The 27,302-nt window shown below is 38.1% G+C and overlaps 1 protein-coding gene across 1 annotated transcript in view; it reads left to right on the forward strand.

Moving 5' to 3' along the window:
- The first annotated feature begins 1,142 nt into the window (after positions 1-1,142).
- DHX15 (DEAH-box helicase 15) overlaps positions 1,143-27,302 on the forward strand; it is a 42,364-nt gene continuing 16,204 nt past the window's right edge. Inside the window, exons 1-6 of the mRNA XM_084797619.1 lie at positions 1,143-1,380; positions 6,177-6,612; positions 10,250-10,443; positions 19,633-19,792; positions 20,738-20,956; positions 24,066-24,233. Coding sequence (XP_084653745.1) covers positions 1,310-1,380; positions 6,177-6,612; positions 10,250-10,443; positions 19,633-19,792; positions 20,738-20,956; positions 24,066-24,233 — 1,248 coding nt within the window. The 5' untranslated portion in view covers positions 1,143-1,309. The remainder of the gene's footprint in view (positions 1,381-6,176; positions 6,613-10,249; positions 10,444-19,632; positions 19,793-20,737; positions 20,957-24,065; positions 24,234-27,302) is intronic.

Consider the following 27,302-nt stretch of genomic DNA (forward strand, 5'->3'; position numbering starts at 1 on the left):
AAAAAAGCAAAAGCAAAAAACAAAAACCCCAAAAAACAAAAAAAGCAAAAAAGACTGTCATTTTGAGATTGTGCAAGGGACTAAAGCCAAGGGGCAGCCAAAGAGAGCCTTAACATGAAGGGATACCCCGTGTTGGGGCTGGTCGTTAGACTTCTTTCTCCAGCACCTCAGGGCATGAAAGCAATTTAGAAAACACATAGGCTGTAGGCAGGGAGACTCACAAAACTCTTACCAATTTACCAACTTGCCAGCACAGCGGAGTCTTAATGGCTGAGTTAGTTGTTGACTTGCTTCAGTCTAGGTGATTACGCTATAAAAAGCCTTCCTGGGTTCACTCTACTAATGAGGACAGAAGCCAGGCGTGCTGGAGCATGCCTTTAATCCCAGCACTGGGAGGCAGAGGCCGTAGCAGCAGTGGCTAATCTCTGAATTCGAGGATAGTCTCGTCTACAGAGTGGAGTTTCAGGACAGGGAAACCCTGTCTCGAAAACCAAACCAAAAGAGGACAGAGATAGGGCTAACATTGCCGAGTGCCTAATTATGTACTCTATACACACAAACGGAGGAAGACTAGGACAGAGGATTGGAGGCAAAATAAAGTGCACAGTCTGATTACCGCCAATTTTCTGCACCCTGTCCAAACAGCTATACCTTGAATAAATAGACGTTATCCGTTCCGGGATAAATGGGCAGAACCAGTCACGGTAAGTTAACATTTTTCTCACCGCGGCTGGGGACCTGGCTCAACAACTGCAAAGTCTCGTTCTGAAGTTATAAAATAATTGTGTCTTGCTCTGCAATTTACCAGCTCTGTGATCTTCACTGTTTTCTTAACCTTCCTGAACTTCAGACCCTAAGAGCTAAGGTTAATACACGGATGGATAGATTTCCTAACTAGGGTTAGGCTCTCTCAACTTTCGGTGTCAACTCCAGGCGGCAAGTGACAGTTCGAGGCATATTTCTGTCCTGGCCGCTGCTTTAGCTAAGCGCACGGCTCCGAGGAAGAGGGCGGAGCCCTCGGCACGCAGAGACCTTCAGCCAATCGCAATGTGTGCGGGCCTGGAGTTCCCGCCCTCGGAGGGCGTGCGCGCGCACCATGCCGGCACGCCCGCTGCGGAGGCGCGCGCGCGCAGGCCCAGCCCTCGTCGCGGCCGCCATTTTAGCTCCTGGTTCGGGCCGCACGGAGCGGGCTGTGGCGGCGGGAGGGGAGGGGGTCCCCGCGAGTTGAGCAGCGGGCCTCTTCTGTCGGGATCCGGCTGCTGGTGTCTCTCTTCCTTCCTTCCTAAGCGTCCGCTCTGGGAGTGCGAGGATGTCCAAGCGGCATCGGTTGGACCTGGGGGAGGATTACCCCTCCGGCAAGAAGCGTGCGGGGACCGATGGGTAAGGCAGGCCGGGGCGCGCGGTCGCGGCCGCGGCTTTTGTTGGCTTGTGGTGGGGAGCAGGCCCGGCAGGCGAGTCTTTGTCTGCCATCGGCCGGCTAGGGGCGCGGGCAGAGCGTCTGCGGCGAGGGCGAGAGGCCTGTGGTGGCCACGAGGCCGCGGGGCGGCGGGCGTGGGGAGCGGGCCGCGAGGCCTCGGTGCTCGCGTGGGGCCCTCAGCCGGGGAGAGCGTCCGGAACCCGATCGTCAAGGGCAGCCGGGGGCGCGGGCGGCCCCGGTCGGCGGCGGGAGCGGTCTACTTGGGGCTAAGGGGCGAGCCTACCGCGGGGCGCACTGTTTGGCGGGAGACGGCGGGCCTCTTACCATTGAGGCACTTTAGAGGATGCCGTTGCCAACTTCCGCCCTCCGCCTGCCCTCCCGCCATCTCCTTTATTTCCTGCTGTGCTTAAAAAACCGGCCCTGCAGAGCATCGCTGGGGTAGGACTGTGGAAAGATGTATTATTCTCTCCCCGCCCCCCCACCTCCGCTGCATAAGTTAATTTCTAAACGCACGTCTGAAAAAGTGATCTTAAGCAAGTATGAACAAACAACACCCACGTGCAGATTGAGAAATGCTTTCACCGGTTCTTGGTCTGGCAGTTTGGTTCCTTAGACTTTAGCAAAGGGAAGACGCTTTTAAGCATGTAAGCAGTTGTATTAAAGTTATCGTTTTCCATTTATTTTTTCTTTCACAGTTCATACTTAAAAATGTACTTTGGTTTATATTCTATTTTAGTCCGTTGTATGTATTCACTCTGGCATTACAGAGATCGTTTGGTTAGTTAAAAAAAATACCCACCGAAGTCCGAATATCCAAATCTGTTGTATGATTTTATCACTTTCTCATGCCCTTTGACACTGACTTACTGTCAAGTCATCTGTGTGGCCTCTGAGTTTTTGTTCAGGGAAAGTCCTTTTGGGATCTGATTCCTGACTATCAATATTAAGTATAGTGTTCTAATGCTCTTCTTAGAGTGAAATATTGAATATGGAAAGCAGGTTTGCTAACGTTCTGAGTGTGTGTGTGTGTGTGTGTGTGTACATACATGCACACATATATTTGTATACTTGTAATCCTAGACGTTGTAATAATGCAACATCACAGGACAGTTTCAGCTGTCCCCTCAAGCAAAAATCCCAAATTAGCATTTGAGCTGGGCCACCGATTTTAGAGGTAAACAGGGTTCACGAATATTCTTCAAGAGAGAACAGAGTTATGGTGAGCTCTTATGTAATTTATAGTGGCATGTAGAGTTCTGCTTTTCTCGTCAGAAACTTAGTACTGTACTTAGGCATTACCACCTGTCATAATAACATTTATATTGGGTCGGTAAAGTGGGGAACTTTGTGAAGCCAAAATGAATGTCTCATTGGGCTAAGATGCAACTAATTTCCCTCCTTAGAGGTCACATTGGAATAAACACTGTGAGTCAGTTATTTTAGTGTTTTTTTTTTTTCTGTGTATGTTCACCACTTAAAAGGATTTTATTGGGATTAGTGGTTCCATATTACAGTGTATATAGTGACTTCCTTTTTCGTGCAAAACATGACGTTGGTAAAATGGTAGCTTCATGTTTCCTTTGAGTATTAAGTATTTGTTAGTAAGTACAGGAGAGTTAGCTCAGTTGTACAGTAATTACTTAATTTCTAGAGATTCTGTAGGGCAATGTTTATAGTTTTCCTAGATTTTTAAATTACCTTTTCTTACAGAACTGGTTTTCTTCAGTGAGTTTGTGCTTGTCATCTTTTCCCCCTTTTCTCACTTAGTTTGAAGGCCAGAGTCTGTTGCTTCTCTTTCCCTTTCTCTTTGCTCTTGTTAGTGTATTTGACAGCATAGGCTTGTTCATTTTGTCACCCCAGCTGTCACCAAGCCCTACTGTCTCATCTTTCCAGTACACTTTTGTGTGTGGGGGTGGGTACATGACTCCTGCTTGTGTGTGGCTAGTAGAAGAAAACATGGGAGTCAGTTACCTCCTTTCACCATGTGGTCCCCAGGGGTCAACTCAGTTTTTCAGTCTTGGTGGCATGTGCCTTTACCAGCTGAGCCATCTCACCAGCTCTGGAAGAATCTGAAGATGAGGACATTTTCATTCTAATGGCTTTTAGTGTTTCTGATTAGAACTTTTTAATTGTGGAAGAGTATCTGATACTGTTGTAGGTGCTTTGTATGTAGAAATGGGTTTCACTTCAATCTTGTGTCATAGCTGAGATTAAATAATTAGATGTACTGGGTAAGAAACTTTCATATATAAATGTATTAAAAAAGCATTACATTACTCCATATCTTTATTTCCATCTTTTGAGAGCATATTTATTCACAAATATGAATTATAGTATTCATGAACTCTTGGAGTTTGTGTCCCATTGGTTGTGTAACACTCCAGTTTTAAGATGCATCTTTTGTCTTACTGATGTTAAATAATTTACTAGAGGTTTTTTTTTTATTATATGAGGTTTATTAAATGAGCATGGAGAGAAGGAGGGGTACAAGAGAGAGAGACAGAGATAGAGACAGACACACAGACACACAGACAGACAGGAAGAGTAAGAAGATAGAGTAGAGAGGGAATGGGGTTTTGGGGGAGGTAGAGAGCTTGTTTTGTTTTTTATTTGTTTGTTTGCTTGCTTGCTTGTTTGTTTTTTGAGACAGGGTTTCTCTGTGTAGCCTTGGCTGTCTTGGACTCACTTTGTAGACCAGGCTGGTCTCGAACTCCCAGAGATCTTCCTGCCTCTAACTCCTTGAGTACTGGGATTACAGGCATGTGCCATTGTGCCTGGCTAGAGCATGGCTCTTTTTCCTTTCCCTCCCATCCTCCCTTTTTTCCTTCCTCCCTTTTTTCCTCCCTCCCTCCCTCCCTCCCTCCCTTCCTTCCTTCCTTCCTTCCTTCTGTCCTAGGAACTATGTAGACCAGGCTGGCCTCCAACTCAGAGATTTGCCTGTTTCTGCCTCCTGAGTGCTGGAATTAAAGGTGTGTACCACCACTCTGAGCTTGTTTTTATTTTAAAATTTAAAATTTAGCAAGTCTAGGACAGGTAAGGTTTTTCCCAGTCTCAGGAAAAAAAAGTATTGTTTCAACTAGCAAATTTTATGAACAAAACTTTTATAATAAACTTTCCTGTTAATACAAAATGTGTACATGGACAAGTCTGCATATGAAGTGGACAGAGAGTCACCCTACAACAGAACTTTTTTACCTTTGTCATTCAGAGTAGCCAGTGTGAACTGCAACAGCATTCCTAGGCCATTGAATTAGTTTTTTGCATCTTCCTTTTTTTTTTTGAGGCAGGGTTTCTCTGTGTAGCCTTGGCTGTACTGAAACTTACTCTGTAGACTAGACTGGCCTTCTGTCTCTACCTCCCAAGTGCTGGGATTAAAAGCATGGTCCACCACCACCCAGTCCTAAATTTTTTTTGATTGTTATTTTTTTTCACCTTGCAGAAAATAGATGAAGTGAGCCTTTGCTGTGGTTTTTGCAGCTGTGGTTGCCATGCCCCTCTATTTCTTAATTTAAATTCTTACTTTATTGATAAACAAATCCTTGTGTTTTGCATTGATTTTTTTTTTTTCTGTTATAGAAATGGGGTGTCCTGGAAAAGAGTTTTTATGTGGGTATTTATCACATAACATTACATAGATTGCTTTGTCTTGTATCTTTCTTCCTCCAAGTTTTGTTGCTTTGGAAAGGTTAGGTCCTTAATAGCTTGATATTTTACTTTTGGATATGGACAATGCTTATTAAATTGGTAACCTCATATGTGAACCCTTTTTAGATTTTCTCTGTGTGGTGCTGGGTGTGTGTGTACCTATTCTAATACATCACCTTGTATGAGACAGGGTCTCACTGAATCTGAAGCTGACTGTTAAAAGGTAGACTGGCCAGGAAACTCAAGCTTTATCTGTCTTCCACTCCTTCTCCACCAATGCTGGGGTTATAGGTACCCCAAGGCCATGCCTGGTTTCCATGGAACTGCAGCTTTGAACCTAGGTTTCCTGTTTTCACAGCAAGTGCTTTTACCCAGTGAACCACTAGTCCTGCAGGGTATCTAGTCCCTGAGCTATTTGAGTCTACATGCCTCCTTTGCTTTATAAACTTTCTTACTCACATTTAGGGGTGATATAGTGCCCAGTTAAGGAGCACCTAGATGAGAAGCAAAATTAAAAACAAAGGCAATGGCTGGGATATATTTCAAAGATACTAGACTATGGTTTCAAATTCAAGTGTGTGTGTGTGTGTGTGTGTGTGCGCGCGCGCGCGTGCGCGCGCGCATCTAGATCTAGTCCGTGCATGCCTTTTGGTTGGTAGTTCAGTCTCTCTTAGCCACCATGGGCCCAGGTTAGTTGACTCTGTAGGGCTTCTTGTATCCTTGTCCCCTCCAGCTGCTGCTAACCTTTCTCCCACTCTTAGAACTCCCTGAGTTAGACCTGTTGTTTGGCTGTTGGTCTCTGCATTTGTTTCCATCTACTGCTGAATAAAGCCTCTCAGACGGTAGTTCCTCTAGGTTCTTATCTGCTTAGCCATTTCCATGCCCTGTGGCTCAGTCATTTTTTTGTGTAATACATAATAAGCCTTGGCTGTCCTGGACTTGCTTTGTACACCAGGCTGGCCTTGAACTCACAGAGATCTACCTACCTCTGCCTCCCAAGTGCTGGAATTAAAGGTGTACACCACCATGCCTGTCTATATCATATTTTCTAATGGTTCATTGAGATTTACATGTTTTTAAAAAATCACTGATTTCTAAATTTTTATTTTTCTAGGAAAGACCGGGAACGAGATCGGGATAGAGAAGACCGATCGAAAGATCGTGACCGAGAACGTGATAGAGGAGATAGAGAGAGGGAGAGGGAGAAGGAAAAGGAAAAGGAATTGAGGGCTTCCACCAACGCTATGCTCATCAGTGCCGGATTGCCACCGTTAAAAGCCTCTCATTCTGCTCACTCAACCCACTCTGCTCACTCAACCCACTCTACACACTCTGCTCATTCAACACACACCGGACACGCAGGACACACATCACTTCCACAGTGCATTAACCCATTTACCAACCTGCCCCATACTCCTCGATATTATGATATTCTAAAGAAACGGCTTCAGCTCCCTGTTTGGGAATACAAGGATAGATTTACAGATATCCTTGTTAGACATCAGTCATTCGTGCTGGTTGGTGAGACTGGGTCTGGTAAAACAACACAGGTGAGTTGTTAAATGCCATGGTAAATACGTTATGTTCATATTTAAACTTAACTAGATGTGCTGACTTGATGATGGTAGCCATTTCACATTGTCTATTAACTCATTTCCAATCGTCTGGCTTATAGAGTACCTTGAAGAACAGTACTTTGATGAGCACTTTTTAGTTACTTTAAGGGTGTGATTCCAGTAGAGACTGTTTACTCATGTTTTCTCATCTTGTTAATTCAAGTATGGCAGGAATAATGTCTACCACATTTTAGTTTGTTTTCTAGTAGAGAGATCTAACAGTTTGATTAATACTTTGTTAAAGTATTTTGCCAAAAAATAAAAATAAAGTATTTTGAATTTATGTTTGATTGCCAGCATACCTTTTAATTCCAGCACTTAGGAATCAGGCAGGCAGGTCTCTGAAGTCGAGGTCAGTTTTGTCTGCATAATGAGATCCTGTCTCACAAAAAGAAAATGCTTAGACATGCACAAAGTCTCTAGTTGTGACCTGTCCCCATCTGCCTCCTGAATACAGTATTAAACACTGTTACAGCTATCTCATTAGGTGCTCACAGGTGTCTTTTGAGGGGAGGGATCGAGACAAGGTTTCTCTGTGTAGCCTAGGGTGTTTTGGACTAACTTTTTAGACCAGGCCTGCCTTTAATGCACAGAGATCTGCCTTCTGAATGCTGGGGTTAAAGACGTGCACCGCCGTGCCTGGTGGTTCCCACATTTTGTAAACATGCCATTACTTACTAGACCTTGTTGATAGACTTGTAGCCTTTTTTAGTATTTTGTATATTATTACATCTCTTTATATCTGTGGGTGGATGCGCCCACGCCACAGCACATGTGGCCATCAGAATAACTTGGGAGAGTCCTCTTCTACTATATGGGTACTGAGGACTGAACTCAAGTTGTCAGGCTTAGTGACAAGTGCCTGTAACTTGCTGAGGTGACATGCTATCCTTAGGCTTTGTTCAGTGGCTCAAGGAGCAGATGTTTATAGGTTTTGAAGTGACTGAATTTTTTGTAGTTGTAACAATATGTGTGGCCAAGTAGCCCCTCTTTCCTTACGGAGCATACATAGACTGTTTGGTTATATCCCTTAACTTGAATTCTATTAATCTGATGGGTGAAAGTAGTACTTGTGAGGTTCAGTATGCACTTGCTTGCTGAGGTTGAGTGAAGTTAACTGTTTTTCGTGTGTTCTAACCTGAAAGCCAACTGTTAAAAAAGAGTTAGGGCTTATTTTCTTTTTTGAGTACAAAAGTTGCTGGACGTGGTAGAGAGTTTGTAAAATTAAGGAAAATATTTGAAATGAACTGAATAATTGCCTGTTCTAATATGCTTTTACTGGCTTATTTCATTTTTATTAATGTAAGATAAACATTGAACATGCTGCTATTATTTAGCTGTATATTCAGCCTTTTTTCTTTTTCTCCTTTCTTTCTTTTTTTTTCTTTCTTTCTTCCACTTTTGCTGTGTAATCTGTCTAGGCTTGCCTCTGGTGTGCTGTCATCCTCCCTAACCTGAGGTGTGGAGCGCATGTCTGGCTTAGGATTTTTAAAAAGTCTTTTAAAAATTACGTGCTACAGACCAATTTGAATATTTCAGAGGCATTTTGATACTGTAGCAACCAAAAATATTAAAAAGACTTAATTGAGGGACAATTTGCTGTTGGTAAGAACTCAAATTTTTAGCTGTGTGTGGTGACACCTTTATTCTCAGCACTTGGGAGGCAGAGGCAGGGCAGAGAGAGACCCTGTCTCAACCTTCAAACTTTTTGATTTAATGTGTTGAAATCTTAAAAAAAGATTCATGAAAGAATATAGCTGTAAATTTTTTAATGTCATAGAATTTTAAGTCATTTCAGATGCTTTGCCAGTTATTGTGTTTGCTTTGTATTAAGTCTTTGTTAATTAGCACTTTTGAAGAGTCAAGCCCTATTTGTTTTTCATACTTTATCCCATTTTAAGTTTTTTATAGCTTTCCATTGAAGGGAGTTTGTATTGTGTAGACGAGCATATATGGAGAACCAAGTGCTCTCCTTTCTAACAGTGTGGACATTAGAACTGAGAATATGTAAAATATGAACCCTACTAGAAAAGTTTTGTATGAAAAATGATTTTTTTGTGGAAAAACTTTAAGTTTAGATAAGATGGATTTTTCATTAGGAATTAATATATAAATCTTTTACTTTGTCATCAATTATTTTAAAATTGAATACAAAGGATTCTGAAAAGGTTGAGATCTGACAAATTAACCCAACTGTCTTGTTTCTAAAATGAGATTAAATCATTCATTTTACTGGATTTTTAAAAATCTTAACATTTTTAAGAATTAATATAAACTGTTCCTTTAGTCTGCTGAATGGTGCTTTTGAGTTTCATGTTGTCTGATCACCACCACATTTTACTTTCTAGATTTGTAGGTGAAACGAAGGTAGATACTTAGAGCTTTCCTGGAAAAGCACTATGGGTCTGTTGCATCACAGAACTGAGGCGAGACTGTTATTTTAGTTAGTAGTTTGCTTTATTTAAGCCCTTGAAAGATAATACTATTTTCTTTGGAGAAAAAGTTTAATTGCCTCCCTTTTGAGTTATTTATTTTTATGCATTAGTCCAGTTGCTGAAGTAATCTAACTAAGTTATATAACAGTATATCAGGCATTTTTTTTCATCAAATATCATCATATAAATTCTTAGATCCAAACCCTCTGTATTTTATAGCATTAGAGGAAACTTTGGTTTTTTTTGAGACAGGGTTTCTCTGTATAGCCTTGGCTGTCCTGGACTAGCTTTGTAGACCAGGCTGGCCTTGAACTCACAGTGATCCACCTGCGTCTGCCTCCCGAGTGCTGGGATTAAAAGCGTGCACCACCACTGCCTGGCTAGAGGAAACTTTGATGGAGACAAATCTAGGTGCTTGTAGCATAGGATTCTTACCGAAGGAGGTGAACATTTCCATCTTCCTATTATTTTCATTTAAATGGGTAGAAAACCCAACAATGAGAGACCCTCTTCATGTCTACATGGTATAAGAGGTCACCATAATGGCCACCTTGAGCTTCGAATTTTCTTTTTCCTTGTTTCTTTTGGTTCCTGTTCTCAGTTCTATTGAACTTGAAGATGATGACTTTGAGAACTTACTTTTAAGATGGTAGCTAAGGTACTGTCACTATCATACCACTCCTGAGGAAAAGTAGCAGTGTTAGGACCTTTTGATGACTTGGAATTTGTAGGCACAAGAGGTATGATACTCATGTCTGCATTTTTTTTTTATTCAAAATGTGTGATTATGGTATATTTCGCTTTTGAGACTTAAAATTTTTTAAAGGGTAGAATTTAAATTGAATAATTTTTTCCATTGCTTAGAAAAATAATAATGGTACAGCTGTACTGTTGAGCATATTGAGCAGAGTGTGAATGGACCTTGTCCTCCCAGGAGTATAATTATGCCACATCAGTGTTATGTATGATCCCTTCTGCCTTGAAAAGTTCATGTTATTGTAATCTGAGTCATAAATATTTTGTTTGCATAACTGAATTTTGTTTTAAATTATTACAATGAGATAAAGTATTTGATGATACATGTAGCTTGTATGCACACAGAGTACAAATAATTTAAATGTGAAATTATTTCATAGATACCACAGTGGTGTGTGGAATATATGCGATCATTGCCAGGACCCAAGAGAGGAGTTGCCTGTACACAGCCCAGAAGAGTAGCTGCAATGAGTGTGGCTCAAAGAGTTGCTGATGAGATGGATGTCATGCTAGGCCAGGAAGTTGGATACTCCATTCGATTTGAAGACTGCAGTAGTGCAAAAACCATTCTGAAGTAAGTAGTTTATCTTTAAATGTATGCTTCTCTAATTGCAATTTTCTGTCACTAGTTAAGGAGCTTTACTGATGGCACTACCAGTTTTAGAATAGTATGAAGTAGACATTCTTAGACATGCCAGGCGATTTTTTTTTTTAATCATTTTTTCCCCCTTGGTGGTGATATATTTAGGCCTTCAGTAGAAATTCTGCTTCAAAGGTCAGATTTTAGTTATGTGGTACTATATTGTCTGTGAAATGTTACTAATAGCATAAAATGTGGTGTTTTAGTAGATTGTTCAGTTAAGTGTGATAAAGAGGAAAAATGTCTGTTAGTAAAAGTTGCTTTTATAAGAAATGATATGTGGGTGGGATGTGCTTTATTTATGGGTGACGGAAGTTAATAGTGCAGTTCTTGCTATGTATAAGCTCATGGAGGAATCTTGTTCTGTAATACAGTATTTATGATATCTCTTCAAGATCCTGCTGCTTTATAGCTGGTATGCTCTTGACCATAGTGAGCCTGTAACTTACTTGCCCAGTTGTTTTCTGTGTCTTACTGTGTTCTGCAATCTTGACCAGCAAATCTTACTTTCTCCTGTTCATTTTGCTTATCTACATTTATAGGACATTTAGTTAGTTTTAGAAACAACTTGCTTACAGTACAGTTTCCAATTGCATTGTAAAAAGATAACTTGGAATACATGTCAAGTGGTCATGACTTGAAACTGGTATGGATATGCCCCGTAATAAGACAGATGAGATGGGTTAGATTAGGAAAATCGTATAGTATATAAAATGTCAAGTGTCTAAGGTAGAACGGTATGAGGTTCAGTATCTAATATCTTCAATCTTTTTGTTTCATCCATATTGAACATTTTGGCTGTCATTACTACTTTAAATTGGATCTAAATATTAAATGTTTTTGAATTTGAATATTTAGTATGCCTCTTTTTATAGATGTATAACTTAAAACAATTCTTTAATCAAAGAACTTTTTTAGCTAATATTTTCCTTTTTTTTCCTTCCCTTGGGTATGTTTCATTTCATTCAAACTTAATAATTTCTTTTCCTCTCCTTTTCCTCTTCTCTTCTTTTTTGGTGTTTTCAAGACAGCTTCCTGCTCTGGCTGTCCTGGAACTCTCTTTGTAGACTAGGCTGGACTCAAATTCACAGAGATCTTGCTTTGGCTTCCCGAGTCCTGGACTAAAGGCATGTGCTGCCACACCCAGCTTACAGCTTCATAATTTCTTAATAGAAATTCAACTTTAAAATACCTATCAGCATATATTTTTAACTATTAATTTTCATAGAATATAGGCCTTGAGGTGATACATTACATGTGATTTGTAATTACAGTATAATTGGCTATATTTGCATAAATCAGCTCTTTTTATGATATTATAAAATGCAGATGTCAAGGACTTAAGGAAAATGAAGAACATTTTGACATTTAATTGTGTACCAAATTATTCGCAGTAAGTTACAGTTAAGGGGAGAAAAGAATTTGGGATTTGAGAAAGTTACAAGCCATATTAATAGCATGTGTGGTAAAAAGTAGAGAAAGGGTAGACTTTGAAAATATTAATCACTGTGAAATACTGGTTTAGTTTATAGGCAGTAACAAACAGGTGCATTAGTTCAAAGTGAAAGCATTTTGACACTGTCGTGTTTTCTCACAAAGCAATTCCCAAGAATTATAGTTAAGCTTTAAAAATTCTAGATCAGGTAAACTTATTGGTGTTCTACAATCTGTTCAATAGTTACAACTAACCTGTCATTAACGGAATTAGATTTTTTTCCCCCCAAGACAAGGTCTCTCTGTGTAGCCCTGGTTGTCCTGGACTCACTTTGTAGACCAGGCTGGCCTTGAACTCACAGCGATCCGCCTGCCTCTGCCTCCCGAGTGCTGGGATTAAAGGTGTGCGCCACCACGCCTGGCCTTAGAAATTGGTTTTTTTTTTTTCTTACCTTCAAGGAGAGAAATTGTAATGTAACTCTTACTAAGTAGGAAGAATGTCCAATGGTAGTTTTAATTGATAGGCTGTGTCATTAAACAGTGTTGTAAAAGTTTCTGGATATATTTGATATAGTAATGCATTATTAACTCACTGAAAACCCAGATAAGTAAAAGCTAAATCCTTAATAAACTGAAAGCCAGTTGTTTGTTAATTGAGTAGGAAGAACATATACATACAACAGCTCTTTACTCTGCATTAGCTAATTTCGTATCTAGAAATTAAAGTCCTCACATACTTATCAAATAGTCAAGAGAACTTTTAATAAAAAAGGGGCGAAGACTGGATTTTAAAGGTTTTTCTTTTCTTTTTTTAATTTACATTCATAATTTTATTTTAGTTTTTTAAAAATTTTAATTTTACTAATTTATTCAGATTACAACTCAATTGTTATCCCATCACTGGTATCCTCCCATTCCTCTCTCCCTCCTGCTTTCACCCTATTCCCCTCCCCTAGGTCTATGACCGAGGAGGACCTCCTCCCCCACTATATGGTCATAGGCTATCAAGTCTCATCTTGGTAGCCTGCTTATTCTTTCTTTGAGTGCCACCAGGCCTCCCTACCAAGAGGAGGTGGTCAAAAATGGAGCACCAGAGTTCATGTCAAAGTCAGTCCCCACTCTCCACATAACTGTGGAGAATGTCCTGTCCATTGGGTAGATCAGAGTAGGGGTTCAATGTTTACTATTGTATTGTCCTTGGTTAGTGCACTAGTTTGAGCAGACCTCCTTGGACCCCGATCCACCCATTACGATGTTCTTGTAGGTTTCTAGGACCCTCTTGGTCCTTCTATTTCACCATCTCTAAAGGTTTTTTCTTGAATGTCTCAGAATTTAGCCAGTTTGAGGCTACATTTGTGTATCTTTAAAATTGGTCCTGGTATCCATAATATTTTTCAGAGTGTGAGATGCATTAAATTCTACATCAGATACTGTGCTGTTTGTAGAGGATTTGATCTAGTACAAATTAGTCAATATACTCTAGGCCCAAGTGACTGACTACCCAGACTCAGCGGATAATTTAAGTGGTTTTTATATTTTGTTAGGTCTCTCTAGGCCTCAAACTTATTTTCCTGTTACTTCGTGGGATGGAAATTATAAACAAAATTGGGTGTGGCATCAAGGAAACTAAACAGTCTAGTGTGAAAACTAGTGGGTTAGAGATAAATGGATTGTGACAGTCACGTTAGAATATCTTGATTCATCGTGATGGGTTGAAGAAGACATTGACACGTAATACCATTGTGATGGATTGAAGAACTTCATACTGTGAATTGTGACAAATCAGGATATTTCTCAGTTTATTTTCAAGGAACAGATAATTTCGGAAAGGAAATAGCTTGATAGTCATACCTGTAGGAAAATATTTTAGAGGTGACTTTGTGGTTAACATTACTGGTAGTTAAGGGGCTAAAATCCCCCCTCCGCACCTCCAGCTGCACAATTATAAGTAGTTTAATATTTGAGGGAACCCAAGTATTTCCCAAGAAATACTCAATAATTTAGCCATAGTGCTTATGTGTTGGGACAGTGCAGTAGTAAGAAATCAGTCTGAACCATTCCTATTAGAAGCAAATACAAATACAATGTTTCAGATATCTGAAGCAGAACATGGTGTTTATGTGGAAGAATAAACTGGAGATTCACATTTGATGGAGAAATTGGTGTTAGGTGTCATGGAGTCTAACCTAGGACCTTGAGCTTGATTGACAAGTGCTTTACCAGTGAGCTGTATATCTCAGGCTTGAAAGGTTGGATTCTGAAGTCTAAGATGCAGTTGAAGCGAATGAAGGATTTAGGTATAGGGTGAGAGGATTCCAGGCATATGGGGTAGCATCTTTCTCATTTTCTTTGTTGTCTTAAGGGAAAGGTTAGCTTTTAAGCCTTGAAATATATAATTTATAATAATATAATTATATAACACAATTTTTTGAGCACAGCCTAGCATGACACTTGAGTATATACCAGAACAACTTGTGTTCTCTCTTTACCATGTGGATTGCAGCTGATCTAATTCAAATTAGGTAGGTGTAGCCGAAGTGCTTTCACTCGCTGAGCCATCTTTTCATAGTGATTATGTATGTGTGTGTGTGTGTGTGTGTGTGTGTGTGTGTGTGTGTGTGTGTGTTGAGAGAAGGTTTCTGTAGCCCTACCTATTCTGGGCTTTGCTATCTAGATCAAGACTGCCTAGAACTGAGTTAGTTCTGCTTGACTGCCTGCTGAGTGCATGTGCTACCATGTGGAACAGCTACTTTTGTTTTTAATTTCAAAAAATTAAGCAATGAACAAACTTATAAGCATTATATTTTTAATGCCAGATTACTTTTAAGATATTAAAAAAATAGATTATTATGGACACAGTATAAGATCAAAGGTGGCATTTTTAATCTGTCTTGCTTAGTTGTACCATAATATTTTTGGAACAGAATTTGTTTGGATCCTGCGCTTGCCTTGTATGTGGAACTTTTGTGGGTTCTTCCTTTTCCTCTTAATCTGAGGATATAAAATAGGCAACAGAACAATGTGAAACTTGTGACTACAAGAATCCTGATGAATACTTAGCAACTATAAGAGAAGGAGCAGATTCGGTAACAGACTTTTTTCTGCCACCCTTAAAATTTTTGTTGGTGAAGCAGGCCTTGGATCTAGTGATCTATGTAATTTCCTTTTTGCTATGAATCTGTTTTGGTTATGTGATTAAACTTTAGTTTTGGAATTTTAAAGGCGACTCCGTCTGGGGTTATAAGGCAAAGTATAATTTTGGGGCCACATAACAGAACATTTATTCTGATACTCTACTGAGAATTTTATCTTGTATATAATTTGAGGGTAAGCTGCTAGGAAGCCAAGAAAAGGTAAAGATAGGAGTACACAGTTGAAATATATGATAAGGAAACATGAATGGTAACCTTGCATTTCATTGTGATAAACTGTTTCGTGTAAAGCTAAAGGAAATACATGTTTAAGAAAAAGTCTTTGTACAATCTAGAAATATAATAGAATTACAGTTGAGGAAGGTTAGCATGATTAAAATTTAATATTTGTCTTTGGAATGAAAGTAGACAAATACAGTCTGCTACTACTTTAAGCCACAACTGTACAATTTATTAGTAATTTATAGTAGTAGGCTCTGTTCTAATTGAAGCACAACACTTAAACTAAGTAGTTTAGTTTGACCTTTGTGCTCTTAGAAAGGTAGGGGAGTAAAATGGTTAGTTGACCATTTATTTAAGCATCTCTTACAAAACCTGAAATATTGTTACTTTTCAAATAGAATTCTTTATTTTTTAAACCTGTGTGTGGGCAACTTGTGCCACACTACTTGTAGAGGTCAGAAGTTGGTTTTTCTAATCATTAGACTGAACTCGGTTCTGTAGGTACAAGGGTGTAATGCTCTCCCCCCATAAATAGAATCCTTTTCACTTTTATCAGTGTAAGCAAATTTAATTTTCTACATATATTAGTAATATTTATGCACTTGCAAAGGATTAGTTGTAGGCTCATTTTGTTTACACTATGCCAGTATTCTACAAAATACTGCATAGAAATTACAACTTCAGTTTCAGTTATGCTGTTCTGGGGGTAAAAGAGTATTGCCTTCAAAATTTAGAATTGTAGATGTTGTGAAAGTATTTAAAAATATTTTGCTCTTTTTGCAGTTAAATTTTTAGCCTTTTTCCTGACTAGGTGTCTTAAATTTAAAATAGGCTAAATATATTAAAAATACTTGAAATAACAAAGCTGTGTGTTCAATGTCTTAGGTGTCTGGGCTGTGCATTTTAGCCAACAATGAATATTTTTTTTTAAACAATGAATATTGTATATATCACAAAGGGGCTTGATGTTTTCTGGTTTTTGCTTTGTTTGCTTTATTAGAGCATTAAGGAATTTAAATACAGATGAGCACCCACATCACATCTAGTAGTTCTTACAGTAGCTGGTAATATGCTTTACTGATGTACTTCTTGTCAGATTGAACTTGATCCTTGAACTTGATCCTGTAAAAATTACGAAGAAATGTTGATATATTGAGCTACCTTGAACTAGTGTAATGTTACCTTTTATATTAGGATGACAAGTTCTTCAATAGCTGTAAGTTATTATTTAGGAGAGTTTCATGAATTTAATATCATTTTGAGTGACCTGTTTAATAACAGAAAGAGTTGTTTAGTCGGTTGGCTCTGGATATATATGCAGACATTGAGATTATTAGCCATGTTTTTATTTAATGGTGTAAGTTTTTGAGCTAGCCCATCAGAAATCCCATGTTTTTAATACACAGATAATCCTAAAGTTGACCTACTACCCTAGGTTGGGGACCGTCTTTTATCATAGATCTGTTTTATGCTAAATGAAAGCCATTTTTGCTTTGTTCTCTGTGTTACTGTTGTCATCAGAAATTATTATATAGCTAAAGGCTGTGTGGTAAGGAATACAAAAGTGAATAAGAGTACACACTGTTCATTTTACCTTTGTGAAAATGAAAGTTGAAAATAATCCAGAATAAAATCTATATTAAACTTCGACACTTGGCTTTTTCTTTCTTAAACAGTACAATTTTATGTAAGATTTGCATTCTATTCTGTGCTGTACATCTAGAAACTAAAAATATATATAGGAAGATATTCAGAGTTACATGCAAATACTAGGCAAATTTACATAAAACTTCAGAATCCACGTAGATGCTTAATGCATTGGAACGAATTGTTCAAGAATACCATATTCAAAACATAGTATCTTTCAGAAATGGTGATTCTTTATAATTTAAATAAATTGCTTCTGCTGGGTCTGGTGGCACACATCTTTAATCATAGCACTCTGGAGGCAGAGGCGGGCAGATTGCTGTGAGTTGAAAGCCAGCCTGATCTACAAAGTGAGTCCAAGACAGCCAAGGCTACGCAGAGAAACCCTGTCTCAAAAAACCCCAAAACCAGTTTAAAAAGTAAATAAATAAATAAATAAAATGCTTCCTATAAGCTTGTTTCTGTAGGTATATTAATGTGTTCATGTTTCTTTTATATGACCATATTCCAGATAATTAACAGAAGGAAAAAAGTGTATTTTGGCTTACATTTTAAGAAGGGATAGGGTACACCATGAAGAAGAATGCATGGTGGGCAGAAGTATGAGGCAGCTGGTCCAGTCCAGGACAGCAGCTTATGGGATAACGGCGCTCATATCTAGAGTGGGTCTTCCTCCTTCACTTTTAATGTTTCTAGAAATGCCTTTATTGATATACCCAGAAGTTTATTTTCATTAGTACTCTTTAGTTAGGAGAAACTTGCATGCAGGTTATTGGTAACTTTCCTGTGTCATATGTACATATTAGTTGAAAAATACTTAAGCTACTCAGCAATTCAGGTTTTTGTATATTTTATTTGCTTTTAGTTAAATAATTATGGTTGTAAGCGTGTTTAACTTGCAGACTTATGTCAGTTTTGCAACTTTCTTGTAACTTGAGATATGTCTTAGAATCAGTTGAAAGCTTGTAATTGATAGGAGTTTAGGAGTTGTCATTTCTTACGGATATTTGGTATAGATCAAGTTTTGTGTATTGCCCCTTCAAATGCATAGTGTGAAATTTTGAAAAAAAAAAAAACAGGCTGAACTAATTGGCAATTAAACTGCTTTCAGAATGTAGGATTTCCTATAGAAAAGCTAGCAATTGATATTCCAGAAAGGTGTAGAAACAGTACTGAGGTATAATAGGTATTTGAGCAAATATTGTTGAAATAAGAACCAATTCTTTTATGTCCCTCTAAAAGTTAAAACAAGAGTGCCCAGGTACTTATCCACAATTACTTTGTCACTGGATTGCCTAGCTCATGACAGAAATTCATCTGAAAACAACAATTGCCAAATGCCCTTAAATAGATGAAAAAATTTCCAAGGCGTCTAGAAGCATTATGTGGTTTATCAGGTGCTGGGCTGAATTGTTAAGACAGTCTTTGTTTCATTGATAGTAATTTTTCTTTTGTGTTCTTAAAATCTTGGAGTTGGTTCCAGAAATGGTGGTGGTTATTTTGAAAAAAGAACACTAAAGAAACACAAACTGGGGACCAGGTATGATGATTCTTGCCAGCGCTCAAGAGACAGAGGCCACCTAGTGCTATATAATAATTCCTTGCCTCAATTGACTTACATGCATGTAGTGAAAGTATACTTGTTTGCCAGGTGTTTTAATAAATTTGGAATTACTCTTAGTTGAAATAGAGGGGCTCACTATGTTATTTGCCATCAATTGCTGAATTTAACTGCTTCAGTGTATGGTATAAATTGAAGTCAAGTTGGTTCACGAAACATGAGGTATTGTTAGATTATGGGACAAAGAGCCAGAATGAAGTCATAAATGATGCATTCAGATTTTGTTATACCATTTAAATTTCTAAATAAAATAATGTGCTTTTATTTAACTGACCATGAACTTGGCTTTAGCATTTAAAGGCATACTATGTTTTTGTCCAGGTGCCAAACTTTTAAAGGCTAGTTGGTCTATATTAGTGACTGCACTGGCCACAGTGGCTTGGACATGAGATGGCTGACTCATACAGTGTTCTACTAACCACCACCCTTGATCTGATACTGCTCTACATGAATTCCAAACGCTCTCTCTGAAGCCATTTCTAAGTCTGCTTTCTTTCCTTTTTTGAGTCACCGTTTAGTCTGATACCTTTTGCTTTTTATTTTACATTTAAGTATTTCCTGGTGCTAATACAGGAGTCATTCCTAGAGCCTTTATGAATACACTCGTTTTTGTCCTTTAGGTCATTTTCATTGGTGCTGTTGATGGGGCATAGTAGACTTTTGTGCTGTCAGCTGTTGTTGCATTATTACCTTAAAAATTAGTATTTCATTTCCCCCCAAAATGTACATTTTGCACATAGTAACATTTTAATAGTGTAATGGCATGAAACAACTTAAAATTGGCTTGTTTTAAATATTTTTTAAGGATTTTTAAAGAGACTTCATTTAAGTGACAAATTAGTTTTATGTGAAACCATGTGATCATTGTATGCCACACCAGGAGTTATGTTTCTCATTATATTGCAGTATTTGGTAAGATTTTGTGATAATAGAACTTTTTGGTGTACTTAAGTGTTCCTGAAGCTTAATTTTCGCAATTGTAACTTATGTCAGATGATTAGTTGTAAAATCACGTGGTTTTGACCAATGTTGTCTTTGTGACTATAGGTATATGACTGATGGGATGCTGCTTCGTGAAGCTATGAATGATCCCCTCCTGGAACGTTATGGAGTGATAATTCTTGACGAGGCTCATGAAAGAACATTGGCTACAGATATTCTCATGGGTGTTCTGAAGGAAGTTGTAAGGCAGAGATCAGATTTAAAGGTAAAGAAGTAATTTTTTAAACTGTTTGTGTGCATATGTAGGAATATGTACATGTGTGTGGGTGCCTGCAGAGGCCAGTATGATGGGGATGACCATACACAGGACCATCAGCCCCCAGAAGACACTTTTGCTTACACTCTTGTGTGAGTGTGGTGGCCCCTTCTTGTAATTCCAAGGCCAGGGATGTGGGTATGGGTACATCCTTGGGCCTTGGTGGCCAAGCAAGTCTAAAGACCTTAGTGTTATTTTTTCAAAATATCCTGTGCTTATTAAAGATAATTCAGAAGAAAGGAGCAAATTCCTATTTGGTCTATCTGATTTTTAGCTCCCAGCTAAATCTCCAATTTGGAGATAGTTAAATCTGTACTATTGTACTATTACATATTAATATCTCTTTACTTACATAATGTATAATGAATGTATCCCTTACATAGGCCCTATGAAGATACATTCTTTACTTGTGGGGTATTCTAGTATTTAAAAATATAAATAACTCAACTGCAGTTTATTTCTTTCTGTATTTTATTTTTATTTTTTAAAAATAGGATTTCACTATTTAACTGTGGCTGGCATTGAGCTCAGTGATCCACCTGCTTTTGGCTCTTGAGATTTGGATTGAAGATGTGTGTCACTACTCCAGCCTCTGTTTTATTTTTAATTTTTCTTTAAGGATTGTCTTTTGGGAGGACAGAGGTGAGAGTAGGTCTTACTATGTAGTCTAGCTGTCCTGAACTCATTGTGTAGACAGGTTGGTCTTGAACTCACAGATACTCTTGCTTACGTCTCCCTAGTTCTGTGATTACACCGTCAAGCCCAGCCTTAAAGGCTGTCTTTATCACTGATAGTATTTGTTTAACTAGAAGAATAACTACTTGTTTCCTTTGACGTTTTCTAAGAATTTTTAGAGATAAAACTTGAAAAGTAATTTGCTGTTTTCTCCTGCAGGTTATAGTTATGAGCGCTACCCTAGATGCTGGGAAATTCCAGATTTACTTTGATAACTGTCCTCTCTTAACTATTCCTGGCCGAACACATCCTGTTGAGATTTTTTATACTCCAGAACCAGAGAGAGATTATCTTGAAGCAGCAATTCGAACAGTGATCCAGATACATATGTGTGAAGAGGAGGAAGGAGACCTTCTCCTTTTCTTGACTGGTCAAGAGGTATCATCATATGCTTTATGTAGTTTTTGTGTAGTAATTTTTATTAGCCAGCAACTTTATATTTAACATGACCAAGACTGGCCATATTATTCTCATTCCAGTCATTCAGGTTTTTCTTCAACATAATTGTTTAAGTATATGAAATATTTAACTACCTTTTCCTATATACTCATATTTAGAGGAGTACATACTGAAGAAAAATATAAAATGAATTGGCAGATGGTTCCTCTAAATTTTTGGACACCTTTTACTGTAGAAGGTCTGAGTCCTAGAGTCTTCAGTATGGTCAATAAGTAGGTTAGTAGGTTTTTGGTGTGATGGAAGAGAATTTGTTAAAGCAAGTTCTTGTTTCTGTCCAGTGCTTTTTGAAATAAGTCTACATTGCCTACAGGCTCCTTGGGTCATTTAAGACATAGAGTTGTTTTTCTATAGGAGGGTTTTATAGTCCAAAAGGTTTCCACTATGACACATAATGACATCTAAACAGCATTATGGAAAATTGTTCTAGTCTCATGCAAACCAAAGGTATGCCTCACCACACCAAAACCTCTTTATTATCTAGACGATCATTTATCAAACGTCATTCAGTTAAGAGCTATAAATTTGTGATAAGTTTTTTAAACCTGAGGGTTTTTTTTAATTGTCTTTATGATTTGTGCCTTTGGACATGGTTTTCTTGTAGAGTATGCCTTTTCAGCCTAAATACTATTTATGTTGTGAGTTGAAGATCTTTGTGTTGTCCGATGCCTGTGCATTATAGGACATTGATTTATCAACATCTCCACCTTTTCCATATTAAATGCTGCAATACTTTGTGAGGTGTAACCAGCAGACATTAGACATTGTCAAATAACTGAGGTAAAAGTGTTGGTAAATTCCCTGTAGAGATTTACTCTTAGTTCTTTTGTGAGCTAAGGTGTGTTGAAAATGCAAGTTTTCTGGATAAAGTCTTTACACTTTTGGTACTACTCATCCTTTTTATGCAGTTCAAGTAGAAAATTTTCTATAAAGCTTCTCCAAGACTTACTAACTGATTTTTGGATTGGCATGTAGACAGCATTTACGCTCTGTTGATGCTGTGATGCTTGTGGGTTGCTCATTTTGTCCTCTTGTGTTTGGTCTCTACAGTTTCTCACTTCCTCTTGACTTAAATCTGCTCCAAAAAGGCATTTATATGAATAGTATTGGAAGTTTCAGATGATATCCTGGAGAGAACCAGAATGGGTTTCCCCCCCTTCTTCTGAACCAGCTTAGTACAGTTCATTTCATTCACTGGGGAGAGGAAGGCAGTACGCCTCCTGTTCGTAGGTGTATGCCGCGTGTTGTGAGATGAAGTAAAGCTACAGTTGGGAACTCTGGAGGTTTTGAATTTGAAGATTTTCAGCTGGTTTGTTTTGTATAGATTGTATTTGTTTGTTTATTTATTTTGAGGCAGGGTTTCTCGTGTAGATTTGTAGACAAGGCTGGCTTCAGACTCAGAGATCCTCCTGCCTCTGCCTCTCTGAGTGCTGGGATTACACGCTTGTGCCTCCATGCCTGCTGACTACATATTTTCTAATGTGTGCTGACATTAACAGATCTGAAAAATTGGGAGTCTGATTTTCTTTATTTAACGTCTTTTTTCATTTTGATAGGGATTTTAATACCATATTTACATGCCAGCAGGGGGCATTCTGATCTACTGAGATCATTTAAAAGCATTTTTCCCCTAAAATTTTTTTCCCCAAATATACTCAACTTTTATATTCTAGAAACTTGAGGTCTCAAAAGGAACTTTGGATTCTTAATAGTAATTTCTTCTGTCAAAAGCTTGTTTTATCTAAGGATCTAATTTTTTTTTGAGATTTATTTTAATTTTGTGCCTATGCATATTTGTATGTTTGTACATACGTACTTGCACCTATGCAGGACACCAGAACAGAGCTGGAACTGTAGCTATAGGTAGTTGTGAGCTGCCATATGGGTTCTGGGAACCAAGCTCTGGTGTTCTGTTACAGCTAGTGAGTTTAGCTGCTAAGCCGCCCCTAAATTTTATATTCTTTAACACAGAAACAGTTGTAAGTTGGATTAAAGTCATTTTCAGGAAACCTACTTATTTATTTATTCATTCATTCATTCATTCATTCATTCATTTAATTTTTTGGTTTTTCCAGACAAGGTTTCTCTGTGTAGCCCTTCCTGTCCTAGACTCACTTTGTAGACCAGGCTGGCCTCAGACTCAGAGCAATCCACCTGCCTCTGCCTCCCAAGTGCTGGGATTAAAGGCACTCACCACCACACCTGGCCCTAGGGAAACCTAATTTGATACAAAGCCAATTTACCAAAAATTCGTCTTTTCTCTTAGTGATAATTTTTGAATACATAACTTATTGGCTAGGATACTCTACTGCCTAGTTAATACATTAAAGATTGTTGAATATTTTTAATATGTTTAAAGTTTTAATTGCTTCAGCCAAACATTTATTGTCCAGCATCAGTCTTCCCTTTTTAAGCCATTCACCACCTCCAGAGCTACTGCTCTTCTCCAGATCTTCCTTTAAAATTGTATTTGAATATAAATGCATTGTATTAGTTTGCCCTGGTGGAGAACATTCTGAAGCAGCTCTGAGGCATTTGTGTCAGCCTACTCCCAAAGTATCCATGTTGATAATATAAAGGTGCTTGTTCTCATTAGGTACAATGAAGCAGTTCCTCCATATAATTACATTAGTGATATGTGACATTAAAGCCTAATTGGCTTATTTTAAATATCTAACACATCAGTTTCTTTTAGATTGTGAAAATGAAAAGGTTATGAGTGCAGTTAAATATTCCTGGGTGAGAAATTTCAATTTCAATACAATTTGTTGAGAATTAATTAGGACTTCCCAGAAAAGGAGTATTAGATTACAAATACAGTAGTTACATATTTGCCTCAATACAGAAGTCTTTGGTGGTTTCAGAATCACACTGAAATTTATTTAATTTTGGTTACCAAATTTAAAATGAGGTATCTTAGAAAGAAAGTAAGATTGTGGATACATCAATGAAATGCATACAGTGAGGATTATAATGAATACGTTTATATTTTATGATTTTTGTTTTCATACTCAATATTTTTGTTTTGTAGGAAATTGATGAGGCTTGTAAGAGAATAAAGCGTGAAGTTGATGATTTGGGTCCTGAAGTTGGCGATATTAAAATCATTCCATTGTATTCTACACTTCCACCCCAGCAGCAGCAACGAATTTTTGAGCCACCACCTCCAAAAAAACAGAATGGAGCAATTGGAAGAAAGGTAGCATTCAGTATTCTCTATAATCATATTATTGATCTTAAAAAAGTCATGATATAACCAGTTATAAAGAACTATAAATTAAAAGCTAGATGTCATGGAACATGTCTGTAATTCTCGTACTCTGGCAGAGGAGGCAGGATGATAAAGAATTTAAAACCAGCTGGGGCTGGAGAGATGGCTCAGAGGTAAAGAGCACTGACTGTTCTTCCAGAGGTCCTGAGTTCAATACCCAGCAACCACATGGTGGTTCACAACCATCTATAATGTGAACTGATGCCCTCTTCTGGCATGCAGGTGTGCATACAAGCAGAGCACTGTATATATAATAAACAAATAAATAATAAAAACAAAACTAGCCTAGTTATGAATGAAACCTGCCTGAAAAAAAATTACCACAAATTCAAGGCCAGCCTTGTTTGGTTTACATAGTGAGAGATACTATCTCTAAAAGGAAAAGAACAGCAACAAAAAAAACAACATCCACTGTCTCACTCAAAGTTAGGGATAAGTGGTAGGACACAACAAAATGGTTTACATTTCAGAAGTAATGTAGTAAGGTCAACTGCATTTTTGGATTCTTCTATAGGACGATGAGCTACTTCCCACAGAGGCAGTTTATTTTTAGCAGATGGAAGAATGCTTTGGATGATCCAAGAAAGAGAGGAAAATTAACTAAATACTGTCTTCCTCCTATTAGATGTATGACACTCCACAACTAAGAATTTTTTTTTTTTGAGGTCAATTCTTTATTCCCTTCCTAGAGTTTTAAGAAAATAGTCAACACATGTTAAATCTATATTCTATAGATTCTAAATCATTAATCACACTTGAATAAATAAATGGATTTTTTGAAGAGAGGAACCTTAACATTCTTCTGGTAGAGGGATGTGTAGTCAGCCTAGGTTAGGGAGCACGGATACTACAGCTGAATGAAATTCAACTTGAGAAAGTTCTTAATAATTTCTGGTCTAATTGGTGCTTTGTTGGGTTGAAGTTTCCATTATTAGAAGACCTCAATGAATTCTCTGAGACGTGGTAAATCACTTCCATGGTAGAGTTAGTGTGCCCTCCAGGAAGACCCTGAGGGACTAAATTTGTGGTGAAAATACTTGTATTTCTTATGCTTATAGTTTTAAAATGTTGATTTATCTTGAAATATTTCAGGGAGCTCAAGGCTGCACAGAATTGAAAAACAACAACAAAGACAACCTCTACATATAGTCCAGTCTGGTCTCAGTGATCATGCTACTTGCTTTTCATCAGTGTTGGAGTAGCAAGCATGAGACACACCATTTCAGGCTAACGTAGTTAGTTGGGTTCTTATCTGTAGCTTAACCTATAGCTTACTAATTACTAGTAAGTCTTAAAATATGGATTGCCCTGTAAAAAGGGACATGGCCCTTGTGGGGATGGATCCATGGTTTTGAAGAAAGGGTTATTGATCCATTTTTTAAAAAGATACTTACTGTGCCGGGTGGTGTGCACATCTTGAATCCCAGCACTCAGGAAGCAGAGGCAGGCAGATCTCATGAGTTGGAGGCCAGCCTGGTTTCTAAGCAAGTCCAGGCCAGCCAGGGCTATTATTTGAGAAACATTGTCTCAAAAAGCAAACAAACAAAAAAAGATAACTGCATAAGCTAGTATCTTTGAATGGGAGGGGAACACACCTAATGTTCTGGTAGCTAAAAAAGAAAAAAGCTGGACGTGGTGATGCACACCTTTACTCCCAGCACTTGGGAGGCAGAGGCAGGTGGATCACTGTGAGTTTGAGGCCAGCCTGGTCTACAAAGTGAGTCCAGGACAGCCAAGGGTACATACAGAGTCCCTTTCTCAAAAAATCAAAACAAAACAAAAAACCAAAATAAAACAAAAAATCAAAATAGAAAAAAGTAAATTAAGTACAGTTTCTATTTGGATATAAGTTATTGAGGGCAACTTAAATATTTTAGTATTGATGCCAATTGAGAGCTTATTCTATGCTGTGGGTAATTGCTGAACGTGGTGGCACACTCTTTAATCCTAGCATTCGGGAGGCAGGCAGGTGGATCTCTGAGTTCAAGGACAGCCTGGTCTACAGATTGAGTCTAGGACAGTCATGACTGTACAGAGAAAGTATCTCAAAAAACCGAGGGGGTTGGGGAAAAGATAGTTTCTTAGTCCTGAGAGTTTAACACTTTGCAAAAGGCTATTTTTGAACACTTATCACAAAGTTGTAGTCTAGAAAATGCTCGAAACATTCCCATGTGAATCCCTCGACTAATTCAGGATCACTTTATCTGCTTACTAGTTCCTAATTGAATGATGAACTATTACATTTAGGTCAGATTTACTTCTTATTTTACCTTATTGATGAAATGGCAAAGCAGCTCTATGAACTATCTATTGTATTTACTTGTTTATTCATTTTTTTTGAGTGTGTGTATTGTGTATTTAGCTGGAGCTGGTATTTTCAGATTTAGTGGTCAAGTCTATAGAAGAAATAATCTTAATTCTAACAACTTTTGTGAAAACCTTTTTGTTCTAAAACTACCTTTCATGGTTTTAAAATTCTGTTATGTGTATGGTAGTCTTCAGTAACTGTCAAAGAAAAGTCCCCAGACTCCAAAGACTCAGCTAACATGATGGGATTTTATTTGTGTCTAGCAACAGATAACTTACAGGTAATGACATGGAGCTTGGTGAGTTAGCATAATGCTGCTTCTTAAACATGTGGAAGGCTACATGTGTCTCTATGCATATGTTTTTTGGCAGAAAAACTAGGTATATTTTAAAAATTAGAACAAGGAACCCTGCTCCACAGTTTTGCTTTCCTTGGTATTAGTTACTTGTGGACATCATAGTCTTTTTTCTTTTTCTTTTTTTTTGGGGGGGGGAGTGGGTGTTTGGGGGCGAGGTTCAAGACAGGGTTCCTTTATATAGTCTTGGCTGTCCGGACTCACTTTGTAGCTCAGGCTGGTCTCAAACTCAAAGAGATCCTTCCAGAGTGTTGGTATTACAGTCATGCACCACCATGCCTGGCTGACATCATAGCTTTAAATACTAAAGTTTTAGGAAAAACTATAATGGCCA

Source organism: Acomys minous (genome assembly GCF_964271855.1).
Source record: "Acomys minous genome assembly, chromosome: 10".
NCBI lineage: Eukaryota > Metazoa > Chordata > Mammalia > Rodentia > Muridae > Acomys > Acomys minous.